General features: G+C 39.0%; 3 protein-coding genes across 3 annotated transcripts; all 3 read left to right on the forward strand.

Moving 5' to 3' along the window:
• LOC142946269 (uncharacterized) lies at nt 1-4,271 on the forward strand. Its single transcript, XM_076087367.1, has 11 exons — nt 1-61; nt 145-292; nt 437-572; nt 831-1,097; nt 1,209-1,365; nt 2,080-2,102; nt 2,947-3,043; nt 3,124-3,268; nt 3,438-3,573; nt 3,701-3,958; nt 4,064-4,271. The coding sequence occupies exons 1-11, from the start codon at nt 1-3 to the stop codon at nt 4,220-4,222; spliced, it is 1,587 nt and encodes a 528-aa protein (XP_075943482.1). The 3' UTR covers nt 4,223-4,271.
• Nucleotides 4,272-11,392: 7,121 nt separating this feature from the next.
• On the forward strand, nt 11,393-12,621 carry LOC142946275 (duodenase-1-like). The gene is made up of 5 exons (XM_076087377.1): nt 11,393-11,450; nt 11,532-11,676; nt 11,846-11,981; nt 12,109-12,357; nt 12,463-12,621. The coding sequence occupies exons 1-5, from the start codon at nt 11,393-11,395 to the stop codon at nt 12,619-12,621; spliced, it is 747 nt and encodes a 248-aa protein (XP_075943492.1).
• Nucleotides 12,622-16,634: 4,013 nt separating this feature from the next.
• On the forward strand, nt 16,635-17,861 carry LOC142946277 (duodenase-1-like). The gene is made up of 5 exons (XM_076087380.1): nt 16,635-16,692; nt 16,774-16,921; nt 17,085-17,223; nt 17,349-17,597; nt 17,703-17,861. The coding sequence occupies exons 1-5, from the start codon at nt 16,635-16,637 to the stop codon at nt 17,859-17,861; spliced, it is 753 nt and encodes a 250-aa protein (XP_075943495.1).
• Nucleotides 17,862-22,439: the final 4,578 nt, after the last annotated feature.

Genomic DNA, 22,439 nt, shown 5'->3' on the forward strand with positions numbered 1-22,439 from the left:
ATGATGCATGCTCTGCACAGGTTTCTGCTTCTTCATCTCCTGATGTATCTCGGACTTTACGGTAAGACTACTACGTCTGGTCTTAAGTCTCTGATCACCCAAATGCTGCATTAACTCGTCCTTCTTTTCCTCTTATCTTTTCAGCACTTGGGAGTGAAATCATAAATGGTAGGAAGGTCCCAGAGAACCTAATGCTGTACATGGCCTCAGTGCAGAACAATGGCGGTCATGTATGCGGAGGATTCCTCATCAATGAACACTTTGTGGTCACTGCAGCGCACTGTGAGCGCTTGTGAGTTAACTTCCCTCGTTCAGCAATCTTTCAATCATGTAATCAAAAATCCAAAGAATTTAATGTTACATGAATCTTTTAATTTATTTTGTCAACACAACTTAATAAACACTGCTGACAACCGCTCACTGATCATTCACTCAGGAATCCCACCAGCGTCGTTCTCGGCACCCACAATCTCCAGAAGGTTGATAATAACACAATGAGATACCGTGTAAAGACATGCAAGTTTCCATCTTATGTCAATGTCAGCAAAGGGGATGACATCATGCTCCTCAAAGTAAGTTGATATTCAATCAGCCTAACAGTCTCAGGTGAAGCATTTTTACAGTAAAATCTTTCTTTCATGTTCTGATTTATTCAGTTCTAGTCCGCCCAAAACTGTAAAAATGAAAAGCACAGACATCAATACTAAGGACAGCTCCATCTTCCACTAATTATTTTTTTTAACTTGAATTCTGAAAGACGACAAGACGTATGCTGTGAATTGGTCCTTGCTGGTTTTTAATTGTCACTTTGTCATTCCGTGTGTCTCCAGCTGTCTAGGAAAGCTCGACTGGGCAAAAAAGTACAACCGATTCCACTTCCAAACACGGAGATTAAGGTAAAAGATCAATCAAAGTGCCGTGTAGCCGGATGGGGTTTGACAAGAACTGGTGGTAAAGTTGTTGACGGCCTGAAGGTGGTGGTCGTGCCTATCGTGAACCTGGAGGACTGCAAGAAAAAATGGGGTCATATTAGATGTAATCTTCCTGCCAATGTTATCTGTGCAGGTGGATATGGCACCGACAAAGGATTCTGTCAGGTATGTTTTCTGTCCATTAACACAAAAATGTAATATCAACGTTTTTTAGTCTGAATGGTTTCTCGTCTTCTAGAAACTGAATAAACAAATGAAGCTTCTTCCTCCTCACAGGGTGATTCTGGTGGCCCTCTGGTGTGCAGTGGGAAGGCTGTTGGTGTTGTGTCTTTCAACATGAAAAAAAACTGTGACTACCCAAATGTACCCAACGTCTATACAAATATATCAAAATACCTTCCCTGGATCAAAAAGATTCTCAAGCAACATAATTGTTGAATGTAACAATTCTTTGATTGCATTGCATTGTACTGGCTCCCCTGCTGTAGAACAGCTGTCCACCTCCACGTGAGGTCAGCTGACACTGTCGCTGACTTTAAATCTCGTCTTTAAACTCACTTTTACAGAATGGCCTTTCTTAACAACTGACATCCTTTCTTTCTTATCATGAGCTGGCTGATATGTTGTACGGTAATTATTATTTTCAACCTTTTGCAGTTATCTGTTCATGCCGTGTGAATTTACAAACTGTGTGCTTTTTGCTTGAAGAGTGCTTTATAAATAAAACGTATTATTGTGGAGGCATTGCAGTATTCAAGTTGCCCCGTCACTGTTTGCTCTATATCTGAAATGCAAATAAAATGTCACTTTCAAATGTCAAAGACTGTTTTTTAATTATTGTGGTGAAACAAAAACTATATGTAGGGGATCCTTTACAAAAGATACAAGTTTGCTCTGCAGCCAATCCAACTCACTGCTAGACTAAAAGGCAACTCTTTCCTGATGTATGTTCTATAGATGATGAAGAGCATTTTCAAATCCAATTTGCAAGACCTCAATGGTAAAACCATACAAATACGAAATAAACCTTTGCTTCATTCTCAGTACAAGCCTGTTGTTTTGGTTTTAATGAGCGTGCTGAATGTATCACCATAGATTTGTCCTCCCTTGGTTTGTGTATGTGTGTGCTCGCCTGCATGTGTTGTAGGTATATTTGTTAACCTGCAGACGGTTAAATTTAGAGTCTTGCATACTTGTGACTGTGAGGATGTCATAACTGTGACTTGTCGCTCAAAACTGAAGCAGGAAACTTGTTTCTGTGGTTCATCTGATACCATCATATAAATTCAGAAGAAAATGTTTGAGTAGGCTGTTTAACCAAAACCCCCAACAGCCAAATGATTCAAATACAGAAACTAATAAAGTCATTACTATCCAGTATCTTAGCATTAATGTCTCTATTTTCATAAAAGAGATGTACAACAAAGTGCTATTGAATCATCAAATTCACCCAATTTAAGTCTTATTGTGAACTTGTGAGGTGAAGTGGGTCCACAATGAACAAAACTGAAAGATGCCGCGAATAAATCATGAGCTAAATAAAAGGAAGAGAATCAAGAATGGATTCATAGTGACCCGTATGGCCACAGTGACACATTTTGACTTCCAACATACAGAATCCTGGTGTTGCATCTGAGTTATTCACTTATTGAATTCATCTAACAAAAGTCCTTTAATGTTGCTGAGCAATTATTCATAAAGAATGAAGAAAGGAGGATTAGAATGAACTCAACCAAGAGGCTGAAAGTGTCCTAAATGTAAAAGTGAATAATGAATGACATAAAAGGTAAAAGAGGAAGAATGTGAACGAATGTGTGAAAGTCATCGCATGCTGATCATAAAGTGCTTCATTTTTATGCTGTTGAGACATAAAAAAACAAGATGATGCAAAGATAACATAAGTTGCAAACTCGCAAACAGACATTGATCAAAGGATGCGGTTAAAAGTCAAGATAAAATATGAGGATCACGCTAACCAACACAGCAAAGCTGTATAAAAGGGTCCACATGACAGCCCCAAGAAGAGAGACAGGTTAGCTGTCTTGCTGGCATCATGCATCCTCTGCACACATTTCTGCTTTTTCCTCTCCTGGCGTATCTCGGACGAAGCGGTAAGATTCTCAAAGTATTATTATCATTTTCAACCATTTAATGGGACATTAACCTCATTTTGATTTTTTTATCTTTGCAGCAGATGGGAGTGAAATCATAAATGGGGAACGAGCCCCGGAGAACTCGATGCTGTATATGGCCTCGGTGCAGGACAGCAAAGGTCATCTTTGTGGAGGGTTCCTGATCAGTGAGGACTTTGTGCTCACTGCTGCACACTGTGACGAGTGAGTAGCATTTCCTCTTCCAGCAATCTTTAAATCATGTAATTAGAAATCAATTGAAAAAAACATGTCAAGATATATAAACCAACTTTTTAAAAATAAGAAATTATTATTATTGTACATTATAGTTTTAGAAAATGTACTGACACCCCCTTTGTTATCTCTCATTCAGTGTCATTACCCATGTTGTTCTTGGCACCCACGATCTGAAGAGTGTTAATGATGACAACAAGATATCCATTAAAGAAAAACACAAACACAAATCTTATGAGAATGTAGGAAGTGGTAATGACATCATGCTCCTCAAAGTAAGTACATATTTCCAGGTGACATCATACATTTGTTGAGTCATCTTTTTTATTGTTATCAGCTCCATATTCCAGCAATTGTTGTGAAATTAGACATTGCATTAGTTGTAACGTTGTGTGTCTCCAGCTGTCTAAGAAGGTTTCACTGAACGAACGAGTGCAAACAATTCCTCTTCCCACATCTGAAATGAACACACAAGACGGCTGCCAGGTGGCTGGATGGGGATATATAAAGACTGGTGGTCCAGCTGTTGATGATCTGAGAGTGGTGAACGTCTCCATCATCAACCTGGAAGTCTGCAAGGAGCAATGGAGTCATCTTGGTAATCTTCCTGCCAATATTATCTGTGCAGGTGGCTATGACACAGAGAAAGGATTCTGTCAGGTGGGTTTTCTGTCTGTTAATAGAACATGTCAGCTGGTGTATAAATGCTACAAACCTCTAAAATCACATAATGAATAAGCTAATGAAGCCTCTTCCTCCTCACAGGGTGATTCTGGTGGTCCTCTGGTGTGCAACGGGAAGGCTGTTGGTGTTGTGTCTTTCAACAAAGGTGCAAACTGTAGCTACCCAAATGTACCCAACGTCTACACCGATGTATCAAAGTACCTTCCCTGGATCAATGACATCCTCAAACGTTACAAGTGAAAGTCTTGCAAAGCATACATTCACTGTACTATGGAGGTTTTGTGTTCAATCAGTGTGACCGAAATTCAAAATAAAAGTTTATTGCAAATACCGTGTTTGATTTCCTTCTTTAACAATGTCCTCAGAAAACACAAATTGTATTTAAGTGAACAAAAACAACAGTAATAATAATGGTTATGTTGAGCGTGTGAATCAAGTGGAGTATAAACATGATAGCGAATAACTTCTGTCTGGTCCATGCTAAATATTTGTACCTCGTACCCTAACCCTTATAAATGACTTATAACTCATCTGTAAAGCATGAATTAAGGGTGCCTTATTAGAAAGTGGTAGCATGTTACCCGTTTAAAATTACTCATTTGGTTTGACCATACCAACAGAATTAAAGCTGCAAAAATGTACTTCACTGATCTTATACACAAGACAACTGCATGGCTGCACTGACACAGAAATAATGTGAGGAATTAATTTGTAAAATGTGTTGGTGATGTGGTCACATCCCCCGTGTTCAGTCTGCCCGAGGTCTCAAGCTCATCACATAATAATTATAAAATGTAATAAAATGAATAAAATAAAAAAGGAGCATCACATACTGTACTGAAGCCCTGCAGTTAGATTTCGTTCCTTCACATGTATTAGTCACATGATGCTTTAAAAAGTTGCGAAATAGCATCGCCCGTAAGATGTGGCAGGAAATTAAAATAGATGGAAATAAAACTGTGAAGATCAAACTCTGCTGTATAAAGAGGGCAGACTTGACAGCCACAATACAACAGGTCAATCATCCTGTCGCCATGATACAATTTTTTGCTTTTTATGGTATGGTATGTCTCAGATAAGAATTATAGTATTTTCAGTGGAGTTTGGTGGCTTTGGTGGACAAATCTGTCCTGGCTCGACACATATGTACATTATATGAAGGTTTGAAAACACATGACTTTGACACAGTGCCTCTAAAATCGTACTCAATGTTTCTGTGTCTACACGGTAGGCCCCTTTTAGCTCATATCACGTCAAAGCCAGAAAGAAAGAGTCAAGGCAGAATAAACTATGATGACGGTATGAAGAGCACAGAAAGATCAATCTCAACCCGACTGACGTCTACATCAAAACTAAAATGACCACCAATGAGCAAGAACATAAAACAATGCAGTAGCTATCTAGTAAAGTGCAGAGATTTCTCCCGTCCTGTCCAGCACTTCCACAGCCTCAGCACCAGACTCAGTGGCTGTGGGCCTCCGAGGCTCTGAGGTCTTTCATCCCCAAACCAGGAAGATTCTGTTGCTGTTTAATCAGAAATTTAGATTTTAAGCGTTTTCAAAACCCAAATCATGTAGCAGCACCACATAATCAGATATCAGGTAAGTGGTTGTTTTCCTTTTCATATATAGCTCCACTTTATAAACCACCTCCAGGTCTAACTGTGAGACATGTACCCCATGTATTTGGAGCGAGATCACATGCTCACTGTTTTCCTCAAAGTGAGGGAGTGGGCTTGAATGCAGCACAGACCGATGCTGTTAGAAGAGTCATTAGACAGATCAATTTGTGACTTTACGTTAGATTTGCACTGATGGAGAAGCAGCACCCTCTGATGGTGAAAAAGCAGAGCAATTTTAAAAGGCTCGTCACAAACTCTGGCGCTCTCTGCTGGACGTCATGAAGTACTAACAGAGTAACAGTAACAGCTGAGATAATATACACTGAGTGTAATGTTACACTTGATGGTATACAAATGTAGAGTAGATGTGTGAAGACACAACATGATGTAGTAAGACTGCACCCCTCTCCCCATCAAAGTTACACTCCAATGAACCAAATTCACTAAGAGTAGAAGTGGTACAAATGTTTATTGTGTTAGTGAGTAAGTTGTTTTTGTGTAGAGTATGTACATGTCATGACTGTGCTTCAATTTGGAACATCAGCTGGCGTATTAATTCATGCAAATACATAAAACTGGCACGATTAAACAGGTATCCACTGTACAGTAGATGGTAAAGCAGCTCATGGAAATAACAGCACGGGACACAGTTACCACTGGCCAGTAGTAAACTGTTATACAGCTAGTCATCATATTAACGCTTTACAGGGATAAAATGTAAAAAGATATTAGATTTAACTCCTTTAGAGGATGGTCTTTATATAATATGATGTACAGGATATTTTGCAGGGCTTTTGTACTTGAATTGTAATTGATTGTGTTTGATGAGTAGATATCTGTGTGGTTGAGGAACTCATTCGTGACATATTTAGTTTGAAAATAATTAGTTGGAGATAAATGAGTTTGAACACGGCATCCTAATGGAGCTGCATGAAGTCAGCTCTTCTAATTCTAAGATAATTCGGGTTATGCTCCTCGTTTCTGTCCCTGCCAGCCTGCTGTGTTTTGGCTCGTGCAGGCTGAGGGTTGCAGTGATGTGGTCGCTGTCCAAAGCGTTTCCTGTTGCATGGGACCCTTTTAAAATCACCTCAAATCATCTCAACAGCCTTAACCTTAAAGGTCGAACAGAAACAGACCCACAACTACACAGAAAACTAGTTACATGGAGCATGAAGTAGCAGCAACAAGTTAAGACACTGACATTGTGTTAGACAAACCTAACTGCTAGTTTGACACCTCTGAGTAATAACTTGGTACCTGAGCTTGATTTACAACAGTGTCTTATACTTTGACAGAGATATTCTGAGACTAATACAGAACCCTTCATTTATCAGAATATGAGCTTTATGTCAGACATCACTCTGAGGGGGCAGTCGTACTCCGGCACAGTACGAAGCTGTCGTACCTAATGTGAAAACACCCTAAAAGTGCTGAGTCAAGATCAAGCAGTGGTGGTAAGAAGTACTCAAATCGGTTTCTTCAGTAAAAGTATCGTTATCACACTGTAGAAATACAAGTAAATATCCTGCATTTAAAGTTTTACTGAAGTAACGGTACAAAAGTATTAGAATCAGAATATACTTTAAGAACCAGAGTAAAAATACTCATGCAGAATGGTCCAATTAAAAAAAATATTGAATATATTATTACTGGATTATAATTATTGATGCAGTCGAGTGTACATCACTTTAATGTTGCAGCTGGTAAAGGTGGGTACATTTTAATATGCAAAACCTCTCAGAGTAAGTTTAAATAGTACTACTCTGCTGTTGCTCACCTATCTCTGCTTGCGGTGCAGAGACTCTGTCTGCACATAAAAGGTCGTACTGAATGCAACACAAATCCAACTAGTGTTTATGGTTTGCATAAAGCCTGGAGTATAAACAATGAAATATGTTTCAATGCACTTAAAAACATCTGCTGCTGCCTGTTGAATAATGATACAACTAATGAAGTGTGGTTTCAAAACTGCAACTGTGCACCAACACCAACGCTCAGATCTGCAGCTGGAAACTGTGGTTTCTGTGGATCAAGATTGTAGCAACATTTCAAAGAAACCTTCGGGTTGTTTCAGGTTGGTCAACATTGCGTTTTGCATTTTGCACGTTTATTCCGCGAAGGGTCATTTGAAGGCCACAGATGAGTATTTACCAAAAGTGAGAGGAGAACCAACACGGTCCAAAATAAATATAATGAAGAGAATAAAAGTGTCATAGATGCATCGTGAACATGACTGGTGGTGGAAACTGATTCGTGCTAAACAAGTCCGCTAACAGCAAGTAATTAAAGCTATTGATGTTGGATTGAGTTGCAGTAAAAACACAGTGCAAAGATATTGTGGATCTATTTGCTCTTCTCCGCATGCTTCAGCACTCTGAAACTTCTCATTTGTTCTTGTTAAGCGGGAATAATTACATACAAACGTCTGATTCGTATATTTCGTTGTGCGTACTTCTTCATATATTCCTTATTTTACCTCAGACTTTATAATACACGCCATTCACACACATGTTCCACTGCGGTCAAACCAAACACTAACAGATGAGTCACGATAGCCTATCAGACTTCTAGCTATCAGTCTGTGATCTCAAGTCTTTAGAGTCTTGCATACTTGTGATTGTGAGAATATAGACATGCAAACCTGCGGTTTCTGTCACTCATTTAGTTGTTGGTGCAACATCACACTGACAGAAGCCAACAACAGCCCAAAGGTCACAGCTAAAGAGTGGATCCGTAACAAATGATTTAGTTTTTTCACTTCAGGTTTATCAAACTAAAAGGTCACCTAAGCTTAAGTGGCTCAGTGTATACAAAACAGTGAGAGAAGAAAGTTTAAGAATTCTAAGAAATAATGAAATATGCTTAAAGTGCCATAGATACAAAACATGGACGCATAAAGAGAACTGGATTCAGCGAGGCAGGGCCCCGTTCCTTCCTATGAAAGTTACTCAGTGGCGCTTGATGCAAAGAAAGTTTGTCTTCAGAGTATAAAATTACGCAGATCTACCGGCGATCTTCTGCATCCATGGGGTTCATAGAGCAGAAACTAGCGTTCCCTTTAACCCCGCCTCCCAGCCCTCGGTCCAGACTCGTTGTCGGACTCAATCACATGAACGGAGGAAAACTCTGGATTCGGCTATTAATGCATTTACCAACTTTTAGGACATACTGATTTAAATAATGCTAATACAGTGCTCTTACTGGGGAGTTAATGTACCTGCTACAACAGACGTGTCTTTCCAAATGTAAGTCTATAAGAAAAAGTATTTTTAGGCCCAATGGCATCACGTGACAGACGTAGATGTTGTAATTCCAGGATTTGGCCACTGAGCTAAATGTGCTTCAAAGCCTGGCGCTCTTGCTGGAGGCCTCATTCAAAGGGAAAAACTGAAAATATCAAATGACATCAAATGGAGAAGAGAATAAATTGGTTACTAACAGATTGTGTGAAAACTCATCCCATGCTGATCACATCATGTGTGTACGTGCTTCAGGCTGCTGAGGCTGCTGAACCAGATGCTTTATATTTACTGTAAGAGCGGCAATGCTGCATTTCTTTACTGACCGCATGCACTCATCACTATATGACAATTAAAGGTGTTACCGACGCACAGAGGATGTAGCTTAGGAGGTCTTGTCGAAGCAGACCTTAACCACGGGGTCCCTTACTGAGCAAACTGTGGTATAAAAGGGTTGACTTGACACCTCAAAGAGAAGAGGATGAGTATCACCAGCATGATGCATGCTCTGCACAGGTCTCTGCTTCTTCATCTCCTGATGTATCTTGGACTTTACGGTAAGACTACTACGTCTGGTCTTAAGTCTACATATTAGATGTAATCTTCCTGCCAATGTTATCTGTGCAGGTGGATATGGCATCGACAAAGGATTCTGTCAGGTATGTTTTCTGTCCGTTAATAAAAAAATGTAATGTCAACGTTTTTTAGTCTGAATGGTTTCTCGTCTTCTAGAAACTGAATAAACAAATGAAGCTTCTTCCTCCTCACAGGGTGATTCTGGTGGCCCTCTGGTGTGCAGTGGGAAGGCTGTTGGTGTTGTGTCTTTCAACATGAAAAAAAACTGTGACTACCCAAATGTACCCAACGTCTATACAAATATATCAAAATACCTTCCCTGGATCAAAAAGATTCTCAAGCAACATAATTGTTGAACGTAACAATTCTGTGATTGCATTGCATTGTACTGGCTCCTCTGCTGTAGAACAACTGTCCACCTCCACGTGAGGTCAGCTGACACTGTCGCTGACTTTAAATCTCGTCTTTAAACTCACTTTTACAGAATGGCCTTTCTTAACAACTGACATCCTTTCTTTCTTATCATGAGCTGGCTGATATGTTGTACGGTAATTATTATTTTCAACCTCTTGCAGTTATCTGTTCATGCCGTGTGAATTTACAAACTGTGTGCTTTTTGCTTGAAGAGTGCTTTATAAATAAAACGTATTATTGTGGAGGCATTGCAGTATTCAAGTTGCCCCGTCACTGTTTGCTCTATATCTGAAATGCAAATAAAATGTCACTTTCAAATGTCAAAGACTGTTTTTTAATTATTGTGGTGAAACAAAAACTATATGTAGGGGATCCTTTACAAAAGATACAAGTTTGCTCTGCAGCCAATCCAACTCACTGCTAGACTAAAAGGCAACTCTTTCCTGGTGTATGTTCTATAGATGATGAAGAGCATTGTCAAATCCAATTTGCAAGACCTCAATGGTAAAACGATACAAATAAGAAATAAACCTTTGCTTCATTCTCAGTACAAGCCTGTTGTTTTGGTTTTAATGAGCGTGCTGAATGTATCACCATAGATTTGTCCGCCCTTGGTTTGTGTATGTGTGTGCTCGCCTGCATGTGTTGTAGGTATATTTGTTAACCTGCAGACGGTTAAATTTAGAGTCTTGCATACTTGTGACTGTGAGGATGTCATAACTGTGACTTGTCGCTCAAAACTGAAGCAGGAAACTTGTTTCTGTGGTTCATCTGATACCATCATATAAATTCAGAAGAAAATGTTTGAGTAGGCTGTTTAACCAAAACCCCCAACAGCCAAATGATTCAAATACAGATACTAATAAAGATACTAAAATCATTACTATCCGGTATCTTAGCATTAATGTCTCCTTTTTCATAAAAGAGATGTACAACAAAGTGCTATTGAGTCATCAAATTCACCCAATTTAAGTCTTATTGTGAACTTGTGAGGTGAAGTGGGTCCACAATGAACAAAACTGAAAGATGCCGCGAATAAATCATGAGCTAAATAAAAGGAAGAGAATCAAGAATGGATTCATAGTGACCCGTATGGCCACAGTGACACATTTTGACTTCCAACATACAGAATCCTGGTGTTGCATCTGAGTTATTCACTTATTGAATTCATCTCACAAAAGTCCTTTAATGTTGCTGAGCAATTATTCATAAAGAATGAAGAAAAGAGGATTAGAATGAACTCAACCAAGAGGCTGAAAGTGTCCTAAATGTAAAAGTGAATAATGAATGACATAAAAGGTAAAAGAGGAAGAATGTGAACGAATGTGTGAAAGTCATCGCATGCTGATCATAAAGTGCTTCATGCTGTTGAGACAAAAAAAAACAAGATGATGCAAAAATAACATACGTTGCAAACTGGCAAACAGTCATTGGTCAAAGGATGCGGTTAAAAGTCAAGATAAAACATGAGGATCACGCTAACCAACACAGCAAAGCTGTATAAAAGGGTCTACATGACAGCCCCAAGAAGAGAGACAGGTCAGCTGTCTTGCTGGCATCATGCATCCTCTGCACACATTTCTGCTTTTTCCTCTCCTGGCGTATCTCGGACGAAGCGGTAAGATTCTCAAAGTATTATTATCATTTTCCAACCATTTAATGGGACATTAACCTCATTTTGATTTTCTAATCTTTGCAGCAGATGGGAGTGAAATCATAAATGGGGAACGAGCCCTGAAGAACTCGATGCTGTATATGGCCTCGTTGCAGAACAGCAAAGGTCATTATTGTGGAGGGTTCCTGATCAGTGAGGACTTTGTGCTCACTGCTGCACACTGTGACGTGTGAGTAGCATTTCCTCTTCCAGCAATCTTTAAATCATGTAATTAGAAATCAATTGAAAAAAAGATGTCAAGATATATAAACCAACTTTTAAAAAATAAGAAATTATTATTATTGTACATTATAATTTTAGAAAATGTACTGACACCCCCTTTGTTATCTCTCATTCAGTGGCATTACCCATGTTGTTCTTGGCACCCACGATCTCAAGAGTGTTAATGATGACAACAAGATACCCATTAAAGAAAAACACAAACACGAATCTTTTAAGAATGTAGGAAGTGGTAATGACATCATGCTCTTCAAAGTAAGTACATATTTCCAGGTGACATCATACATTTGTTGAGTCATCTTTTTTATTGTTATCAGCTCCATATTCCAGCAATTGTTATGAAATTAGACATTGCATTAGTTGTAACGTTGTGTGTCTCCAGCTGTCTAAGAAGGTTTCACTGAACGAACGGGTGCAAACAATTCCTCTTCCCACATCTGATATGAACACACAAGACGACTGCCAGGTGGCTGGATGGGGAGCTATAAAGACTGGTGGTCCAGCTGTTGATGTTCTGAGTGTGGTGGACGTCTCCATCATCAACCTGGAAGTCTGCACGCAGGTGTGGGGAAGTCTTCCTGCCAATGTTATGTGTGCAGGTGGCTATGGCACAGAGAAAGGATTCTGTCGGGTGGGTTTTCTGTCTGTTAATAGAACATGTCAGCTGGTGTATAAATGCTACAAACATCTAAAATCACATAATGAATAAGATAATGAATTCTCTTCCTCCACACAGGGTGATTCTGGTGGTCCTCTGGTGTGCAACGGGAAGGCTGTTGGTGTTGTGTCTTTCAACAGAGCTGGAAACTGTAGCTACTCAGATGTACCCAACGTCTACACCGATGTATCAAAGTACCTTCCCTGGATCGATGACATCCTCAAACGTTACAAGTGAAAATCTTGCAAAGCATACATTCACTGTACTATGGAGGTTTTACGTTCAATCAGTGTGACTGAAATTCAAAATAAAAGTTTATTGCAAATACCGTGTTTGATTTCCTTCTTTAACAATGTCCTCAGAAAACACAAAGTGTATTTAAGTGAACAAAAACAACAGTAATATTAATGGTTATGCTGAGCGTGTGAATCAAGTGGAGCATAAACGTGATAGCGAATAACTTCTGTCTGGTCCATGCTAAGTATTTGTACCTCGTACCCTAACCCTTATAAATGACTTATAACTCATCTGTAAAGCATGAATTAAGGGTGCCTTATTAGAAAGTGGTAGCATGTTACCCGTTTAAAATTACTCATTTGGTTTGACCATACCAACAGAATTAAAGCTGCAAAAATGTACTTCACTGATCTTATACACAAGACAACTGCATGGCTGCACTGACACAGAAATAATGTGAGGAATTCATTTGTAAAATGTGTTGGTGATGTGGTCACATCCCCCGTGTTCAGTCTGCCCGAGGTCTCAAGCTCATCACATAATAATTATAAAATGTAATAAAATGAATAAAATAAAAAAGGAGCATCACATACTGTACTGAAGCCCTGCAGTTAGATTTCGTTCCTTCACATGTATTAGTCACATGACGCTTTAAAAAGTTGCGAAATAGCATCGGCCGTAAGATGTGGCAGGAAATTAAAATAGATGGAAATAAAACTGTGAAGATCAAACTCTGCTGTATAAAGAGGGCAGACTTGACAGCCACAATACAACAGGTCAATCATCCTGTCGCCATGGTACAAGTTGTTTTTTTTATGTTATGGTATGTCTCAGACAAAATGATAAGTTGCACAATGTATTTTCTTCAGGCTGCAAATAGGATATTACCTCATTTGAACATTTCCTACTGATGTTTTTAGTTCTCGGCAGTGAAATCATTCACAGGGGAAAAGCCCCGGAGAAGTCGATGGCCTCGCTGCAGGACAAAAAACAACACGTATTTAGAGGATTTCTCGTCAGTAAAGACTCACTCACTGTAATGTGAGAGGTACATTTCCTCTTCCAGCAGCCACTTCTTTTTCCATTTAATCAAAGATATATAAATTGACTTCTTTCAAAAGAAAGGTATTTTTTTTAAATCCACTACGAACCACTTATTTATAACTTTTTCAAGAATGAGGAAATAGCAGTGGTTGTTCTTGGCACTCACAATCTCAAGAAGGTCGAGTGAAATTCATTGTAAACAAGTGCAAACACCCATTTTATGTGAGGAATGACGGATTGTATGACATGAATGAATTGTATTCATTCATACCAGCATTCCCAGGTGACATCTGGCATTTTTTTAGTCAAGTTATTTGGTTTTGGTTGGTTTAATAAATTTAAAACAGTTAAGTGTTATTTCCTGTGAGATTAAATGTTAAAAAAGGCGGAAAAACAGTATCAAATAAAAATGCAAAAACACAGCACTATCCCAACCAGTGCACATACTGTAACTCTGTTGACAATAACCTTCATTGGTTACTGCTGTCACAGTTTAAAACATGTTTCTTTCTCTCCTGCTGTCAGCTGTCATTTAAGTGTCAGGTTGATGCAACCCTCCTCCACCCCATTCACCTCCGATCCTCATCACAACCAGTCCTCCCAGTAAGCTCATCAGAAGTCATGCTCTACATCTCATCCATACAAATCTTCAACCATTGCTCTTCCCCCTCTTCATCATCACCACCACTAGTGTCTAGATTCCATGAGAGGGATGTTCCTATGCAGCTCATGGCATCATTACCCCCTTAAAAATATGACGTCACAAAGATTTTTCTTAAGCATTCCTCTAGTCAGTGTTGGACAAGCTACTTAGAACCTGCAGTAAGTTAAGCTACCGGTTACTCATAAAATAAAGCTTATTTGCTATCGCCGTCATACACAAGTGCTTCTGCCTGCTCCACATACATGTTTGAGTATGGCCGTGGAGTCAGTTATTGATCCTCAGCAGTTTAATGTCAGACCGCAGCACAAAGCTCCGCTGCACTTGAGCTTCATGAATGCTTGGGGAAATGTAGCTGGTGTGGGCACTACCTCAGTACTTGATCAATAAAAGAGCTTAGCTACTGAAAAGTGACGCTACCACCAGGCTACAGAGAAATGTAGTTAAACTTGTAACGCCGCTACTTGTAGCGCCACTACTGCCCAACACTGCCTATTGTGCACTATGTCAATACATTTATTGAATTACTCTTTTAGCATCTCTTTACATTAAGTCTTTCCTTATTAAAATGGTATTGCTATCGCGGCCACTCACAGCATCTAAACTTTACCGTTCTGATTTTATGCCTCACCAATTATTTCGACAAGCTCAATTGAACAACAGAGTACAACCGATTCAACTTCCAAGTCATCAAATAAAAGTGTTTTGAATTGGGTTTAACAAGTTGTTGATCATTTGCAAGAGGTTTATGTTCCTATCATTATCATAGAAAAGTGTGAGAAGCATAGACTGTATATAAGAAGTGGATGGCTAGAAAATGTGTTGCCGCTGCCCCTGTCGAGAGCAGTAGATTGCTTTGCTTCCATGCGGTAACTGGGTTTCTCCACACTGGGAGAGTACCAACTGTCATCTATGAGTTATACACTAACAATGGATAAGTACTTCATACAACCCCACTTCATAACACCCGATCTATCCATTTAATGTAAAACAATTAATAATGCACGTGATGTACATAATGTAGCACAAATGTAATGTTTACAGTATGTATATCATAGATATGATGTACTGGATGTAGGACTGAAGGAAGACTAGCTTTTACCATTGGCATCAGCTTATGGGGATCCTCTTCAATAAATACATAAATATACTGTCAATGTGATCTTAAAACTCCCATGTATTATTTTAGCAACAACTGTAGCCCATTAATAACATACATGTCACAATATGAGCAACACGTGGAAATGCAAAGCACACAGTCGTAAATGTACTAACATGCACAACAGGGCATGTCCCCTCGTGATAATAAAGTGACCACAAGAGTAGAGTCCTGAATAACCGGGATTCTTTTGGTTCTCAGTCCATGGTAACATATTGAGGGTGTGCATGTTGGAGCTAATTTGAATCCACATGAAAAGTGTTAAAAAGTACTCAAAAGCGATTATTCTCGTGCACTGTTTCATAACTGTGACTTGTCACTCAAAACTGAAGCAGGAAACTTGTTTCTGTGGTTCATCTGATACCATCATATAAATTCAGAAGAAAATGTTTGAGCAGGCTGTTTTATCAAAACCCCCAACAGCCAAATGATTCAAATACAGATATTAATAAAGATACTAAAATCATTACTATCCGGTATCTTAGCATTAATGTCTCTTTTTTCATAAAAAAAGATGTACAACAAAGTGCTATTGAGTCATCAAATTCACCCAATTTAAGTCTTATTGTGAACTTGTGAGGTGAAGTGGGTCCACAATGAACAAAACTGAAAGATGCCACAAATAAATCATGAGCTAAATAAAAGGAAGAGAATCAAGAATGGATTCATAGTGACCCGTATGGCCACAGTGACACATTTTGACTTCCAACATACAGAATCCTGGTGTTGCATCTGAGTTATTCACTTATTGAATTCATCTAACAAAAGTCCTTTAATGTTGCTGAGCAATTATTCATGAAGAATGAAGAAAAGAGGATTAGAATGAACTCAACCAAGAGGCTGAAAGTGTCCGAAATGTAAAAGTGAATAATGAATGACATAAAAGGTAAAAGAGGAAGAATGTGAACGAATGTGTGAAAGTCATCGCATGCTGATCATAAAGTGCTTCATGTTGTTGAGACATCAGAAAACATAAAAAAAAAAGATGATGCAAAGATAAAATACGTTGCAAACTGGAAAACAGACATTGATCAAAGAATGCGTCAAGATAAAACATGAGGATCACGCTAACCAACACAGCAAAGCTGTATAAAAGGGTCTACATGACAGCCCCAAGAAGAGAGACAGGTCAGCTGTCTTGCTGGCATCATGCATCCTCTGCACACATTTCTGCTTTTTCCTCTCCTGGCGTATCTCGGACGAAGCGGTAAGATTCTCAAAGTATTATTATCATTTTCCAACCATTTAATGGGACATTAACCTCATTTTGATTTTCTTATCTTTGCAGCAGATGGGAGTGAAATCATAAATGGGGAACTAGCCCCGGAGAACTCGATGCTGTATATGGCCTCGGTGCAGAACAGCAAAGGTCATGAATGTGGAGGGTTCCTGATCAGTGAGGACTTTGTGCTCACTGCTGCACACTGTGACCTGTGAGTAGCATTTCCTCTTCCAGCAATCTTTAAATCATGTAATTAGAAATCAATTGAAAAAAAGATTTCAAGATATATAAACCAACTTTTAAAAAATAAGAAATTATTATTATTGTACATTATAATTAAAATAAATGTACTAACACCCCCTTTGTTATCTCTCATTCAGTGGCATTACCCATGTTGTTCTTGGCACCCACGACCTCAAGAGTGTTAATGATGACAACAAGATATCCATTAAAGAAAAATACAAACACGAATCTTATGTGAAAGCAGCAGATGGTAATGACATCATGCTCCTCAAAGTAAGTACACAATCAGGTGACATCATACATTTGTTGAGTCATCTTTTTTATTGTTATCAGCTCCATATTCCAGCAAGTGTTATGAAATTAGACATTGCATTAGTTGTAACGTTGTGTGTCTCCAGCTGTCTAAGAATGTTTCACTGAACGGACGAGTGCAAACAATTCCTCTTCCCACATCTGAAATGAACACACAAGACGACTGCCAGGTGGCTGGATGGGGAGCTATAAAGACTGGTGGTCCAGCTGTTGATGATCTGAGAGTGGTGGACGTCTCCATCATCGACCTGGAAGTCTGCACGCAGGTGTGGGGTAGTCTTCCTGCCAATGTTATGTGTGCAGGTGGATATGGCACAGAGAAAGGATTCTGTCAGGTGGGTTTTCTTACTGTTAATAGAACATGTCAGCTGGTATATAAATACTACAAACATTAAAAATCACATAATGAATAAGATAATGAAGACTCTTCCTCCTCACAGGGTGATTCTGGTGGTCCTCTGGTGTGCAACGGGAAGGCTGTTGGTGTTGTGTCTTTCAACAGAGCTGGAAACTGTAACTACTCAGATGTACCCAACGTCTACACCGATGTATCAAATTACCTTCTCTGGATCGATGACATCCTCAATTGTTACAAGTGAAAATCTTGCAAAGCATACATTCACTGTACTATGGAGGTTTTACATTCAATCAGTGTGACTGAAATTCAAAATAAAGGTTTATTGCAAATACCGTGTTTGATTTCCTTCTTTAACAATGTCCTCAGAAAACACAAATTGTATTTAAGTGAACAAAAACGACAGTAATAATAATGGTTATGCTGAGCGTGTGAATCAAGTGGAGTATAAACGTGTTAGCGAATAACTTCTGTCTGGTCCATGCTAAGTATTTGTACCTCGTACCCTAACCCTTATAAATGACTTATAACTCATCTATAAAGCATGAATTAAGGGTGCCTTATTAGAAAGTGGTAGCATGTTACCCGTTTAAAATTACTCATTTGGTTTGACCATACCAACAGAATTAAAGCTGCAAAAATGTACTTCACTGATCTTATACACAAGACAACTGCATGGCTGCACTGACACAGAAATAATGTGAGGAATTCATTTGTAAAATGTGTTGGTGATGTGGTCACATCCCCCGTGTTCAGTCTGCCCGAGGTCTCAAGCTCATCACATAATAATAAAAAAATGTAATTAAATGAATAAAATAAAAAGGAGCATCACATACTGTACTGAAGCCCTGCAGTTAGATTTCGTTCCTTCACATGTATTAGTCACATGATGCTTTAAAAAGTTGCGAAATAGCATCGGCCGTAAGATGTGGCAGGAAATTAAAATAGATGGAAATAAAACTGTGAAGATCAAACTCTGCTGTATAAAGAGGGCAGACTTGACAGCCACAATACAACAGGTCAATCATCCTGTCGCCATGGTACAAGTTGTTTTTTTATGTTATGGTATGTCTCAGACAAAATGATAAGTTGCATAATGTATTTTCTTCAGGCTGCAAATAGGATATTACCTCATTTGAACATTTCCGACTGATGTTTTTAGTTCTCGGCAGTGAAATCATTCACAGGGGAAAAGCCCCGGAGAAGTCGATGGCCTCGCTGTCATCAACATTAAGTCTTTCCTAATTAAAATGGTATTGCTATCACGGCCACTCACAGCATCTAAACTTTACCTTTCTGATTTTATTTCAAACCAGTTATTTCTGGCTCAACTAAACAACAGAGTACAATAGATTCAACTTCCAAGTCATCAAACAGAAGTGTTGTACAGCTGAATAAAGGTTTATGTTTCTATCATTATCATAGAAAAGTGTGAGAAGCATATATAACTTTTATATTAGCATATATATAAAGACTGTATATAAGAAGTGGACGTTGTCACCTTGACATCACCCATTGGTTTGTGGACTGCAGTTTTGTAGGCTTGAGTTTGGCATTTTGGCCATAGATTGCCATCTTGGTTTATGGCCGTCACAATCTTGATTCTTTTTTTGTAACCAGAAGTGACACAAGAGGGTGGAGCTAAGTACATGCAAACTCTCAGTAAGGCATTTTAATTCTACCAAAAAGGCTACAATTTACTTTCATGCCCTAAAAACACACTGTGAAAGAGTTAAAGTTCTAAGAACACGGGGCAACACCCAAACCCAACAACGCCGCGGTAGCAACCTGTCAATGACAAGGTAGCCACGCCCTAAAGCATACACTGCCATCGTCCATTTTATCACTTTGATTAGTTTGGATTCACCAAGGTCACACGGTAACACAAACGAAGTGGTAGACCTGCAACCCCTGTGTTCTGCGAGGTGAAATTATAGTATTTTCAGTGGAGTTTGGTGGCTTTGGTGGACAAATCTGTCCTGGCTCGACACATATGTACATTATATGAAGGTTTGAAAACACATGACTTTGACACAGTGCCTCTAAAATCGTACTCAATGTTTCTGTGTCTACACGGTAGGCCCCTTTAGCTCTTAACATCACGTCAAAGCCAGAAAGAAAGAGTCAAGGCAGAATAAACTATGATGACGGTATGAAGAGCACAGAAAGATCAATCTCAACCCGACTGACGTCTACATCAAAACTAAAATGACCACCAATGAGCAAGAAAATAAAACAATGCAGTAGCTATCTAGTAAAGTGCAGAGATTTCTCCCGTCCTGTCCAGCACTTCCACAGCCTCAGCACCAGACTCAGTGGCTGTGGGCCTCCGAGGCTCTGAGGTCTTTCATCCCCAAACCAGGAAGATTCTGTTGCTGTTTAATCAGAAATTTAGATTTTAAGCGTTTTCAAAACCCAAATCATGTAGCAGCACCACATAATCAGATATCAGGTAAGTGGTTGTTTTCCTTTTCATATATAGCTCCACTTTATAAACCACCTCCAGGTCTAACTGTGAGACATGTACCCCATGTATTTGGAGCGAGATCACATGCTCACTGTTTTCCTCAAAGTGAGGGAGTGGGCTTGAATGCAGCACAGACCGATGCTGTTAGAAGAGTCATTAGACAGATCAATTTGTGACTTTACGTTAGATTTGCTCTGATGGAGAAGCAGCACCCTCTGATGGTGAAAAAGCAGAGCAATTTTAAAAGTCTCGTCACAAACTCTGGCGCTCTCTGCTGGACGTCATGAAGTACTAACAGAGTAACCGTAACAGCTGAGATAATATACACTGAGTGTAATGTTACACTTGATGGTATACAAATGTAGAATAGATGTGTGAAGACACAACATGATGTAGTAAGACTGCACCCCTCTCCCCATCAAAGTTACACTCTGATGAACCAAATACACTAAGAGTAGAAGTGGTACAAATGTTTATTGTGGTGAGTAAGTTGTTTTTGTGTAGAGTATGTACATGTCATGACTGTGCTTCAATTTGGAACATCAGCTGGCGTATTAATTCATGCAAATGCATAAAATTGGCACGATTAAACAGGTATCCACTGTACAGTAGATGGTAAAGCAGCTCATGGAAATTACAGCACGGGACACAGTTACCACTGGCCAGTAGTAAACTGTTATACAGCTAGTCATCATATTAAAGCTTTACAGGGATAAAATGTAAAAATATATTAGATTTAACTCCTTTAGAGGATGGTCTTTATATAATATGATGTACAGGATATTTTGCAGGGCTTTTGTACTTGAATTGTAATTGATTGTGTTTGATGAGTAGATATCTGTGTGGTTGAGGAAGTCATTCGTGACATATTTAGTTTGAAAATAATTAGTTGGAGATAAATGAGTTTGAACACGGCATCCTAATGGAGCTGCATGAAGTCAGATCATCTAATTCTAAAATAATTCGGGTTATGCTAGTTTCTGTCCCTGCCAGCCTGCTGTGTTTTGGCTCGTGCAGGCTGAGGGTTGCAGTGATGTGGTCGCTGTCCAAAGCGTTTCCTGTTGCATGGGACCCCTTTTAAAATCACCTCAAATCATCTCAACAGCCTTAACCTTAAAGGTCGAACAGAAACAGACCCAAAACTACACAGAAAACTAGTTACATGGAGCATGAAGTAGCAGCAACAAGTTAAGACACTGACATTGTGTTAGACAAACCTAACTGCTAGTTTCACACCTCTGAGTAATAACTTGGTACCTGAGCTTGATTTACAACAGTTTCTTATACTTTGACAGAGATATTCTGAGACTAATACAGAACCCTTCATTTATCAGAATATGAGCTTTATGTCAGACATCACTCTGATGGGGCAGTCGTACTCGGGCACAGTACGAAGCTGTCGTACCTAATGTGAAAACACCCTAAAAGTGCTGAGTCAAGATCAAGCAGTGGTGGTAAGAAGTACTCAAATCGGTTTCTTCAGTAAAAGTATCGTTATCACACTGTAGAAATACAAGTAAATATCCTGCATTTAAAGTTTTACTGAAGTAACGGTACAAAAGTATTAGAATCAGAATATACTTTAAGAACCAGAGTAAAAATACTCATTATGCAGAATGGTCCATTTAAAAAATATTGAAGATATTATTACTGGATTATAATTATTGATGCAGTCGAGTGTACATCACTTTAATGTTGCAGCTGGTGAAGGTGGGTACATTTTAATATACAAAACCTCTCAGGGTAAGTTTAAATAGTACTACTCTGCTGTTGCTCACCTATCTCTGCTTGCGGTGCAGAGACTCTGTCTGCACATAAAAGGTCGTACTGAATGCAACACAAATCCAACTAGTGTTCATGGTTTGCATAAAGCCTGGAGTATAAACAATGAAATATGTTTCAATGCACTTAAAAACATCTGCTGCTGCCTGTTGAATAATGATACAACTAATGAAGTGTGGTTTCAAAACTGCAACTGTGCACCAACACCAACGCTCAGATCTGCAGCTGCAAACTGTGGTTTCTGTGGATCAAGATTGTAGCAACATTTCAAAGAAACCTTCGGGTTGTTTCAGGTTGGTCAACATTGCGTTTTGCATTTTGCACGTTTATTCCGCGAAGGATCATTTGAAGGCCACAGATGAGTATTTACCAAAAGTGAGAGGAGAACCAACACGGTCCAAAATAAATATAATGAAGAGAATAAAAGTGTCATAGATGCATAGTGAACATGACTGGTGGTGGAAACTGATTCGTGCTAAACAAGTCTGCTTACAGCAAGTAATTAAAGCTATTGATGTTGGATTGAGTTGCAGTAAAAACACAGTGAAAAGATATTGTGGATCTATTTGCTCT

This window comes from Anarhichas minor, unplaced genomic scaffold, assembly GCF_050575085.1.
Source record: "Anarhichas minor isolate MPS153535 unplaced genomic scaffold, ASM5057508v1 ptg000010l, whole genome shotgun sequence".
NCBI lineage: Eukaryota > Metazoa > Chordata > Actinopteri > Perciformes > Anarhichadidae > Anarhichas > Anarhichas minor.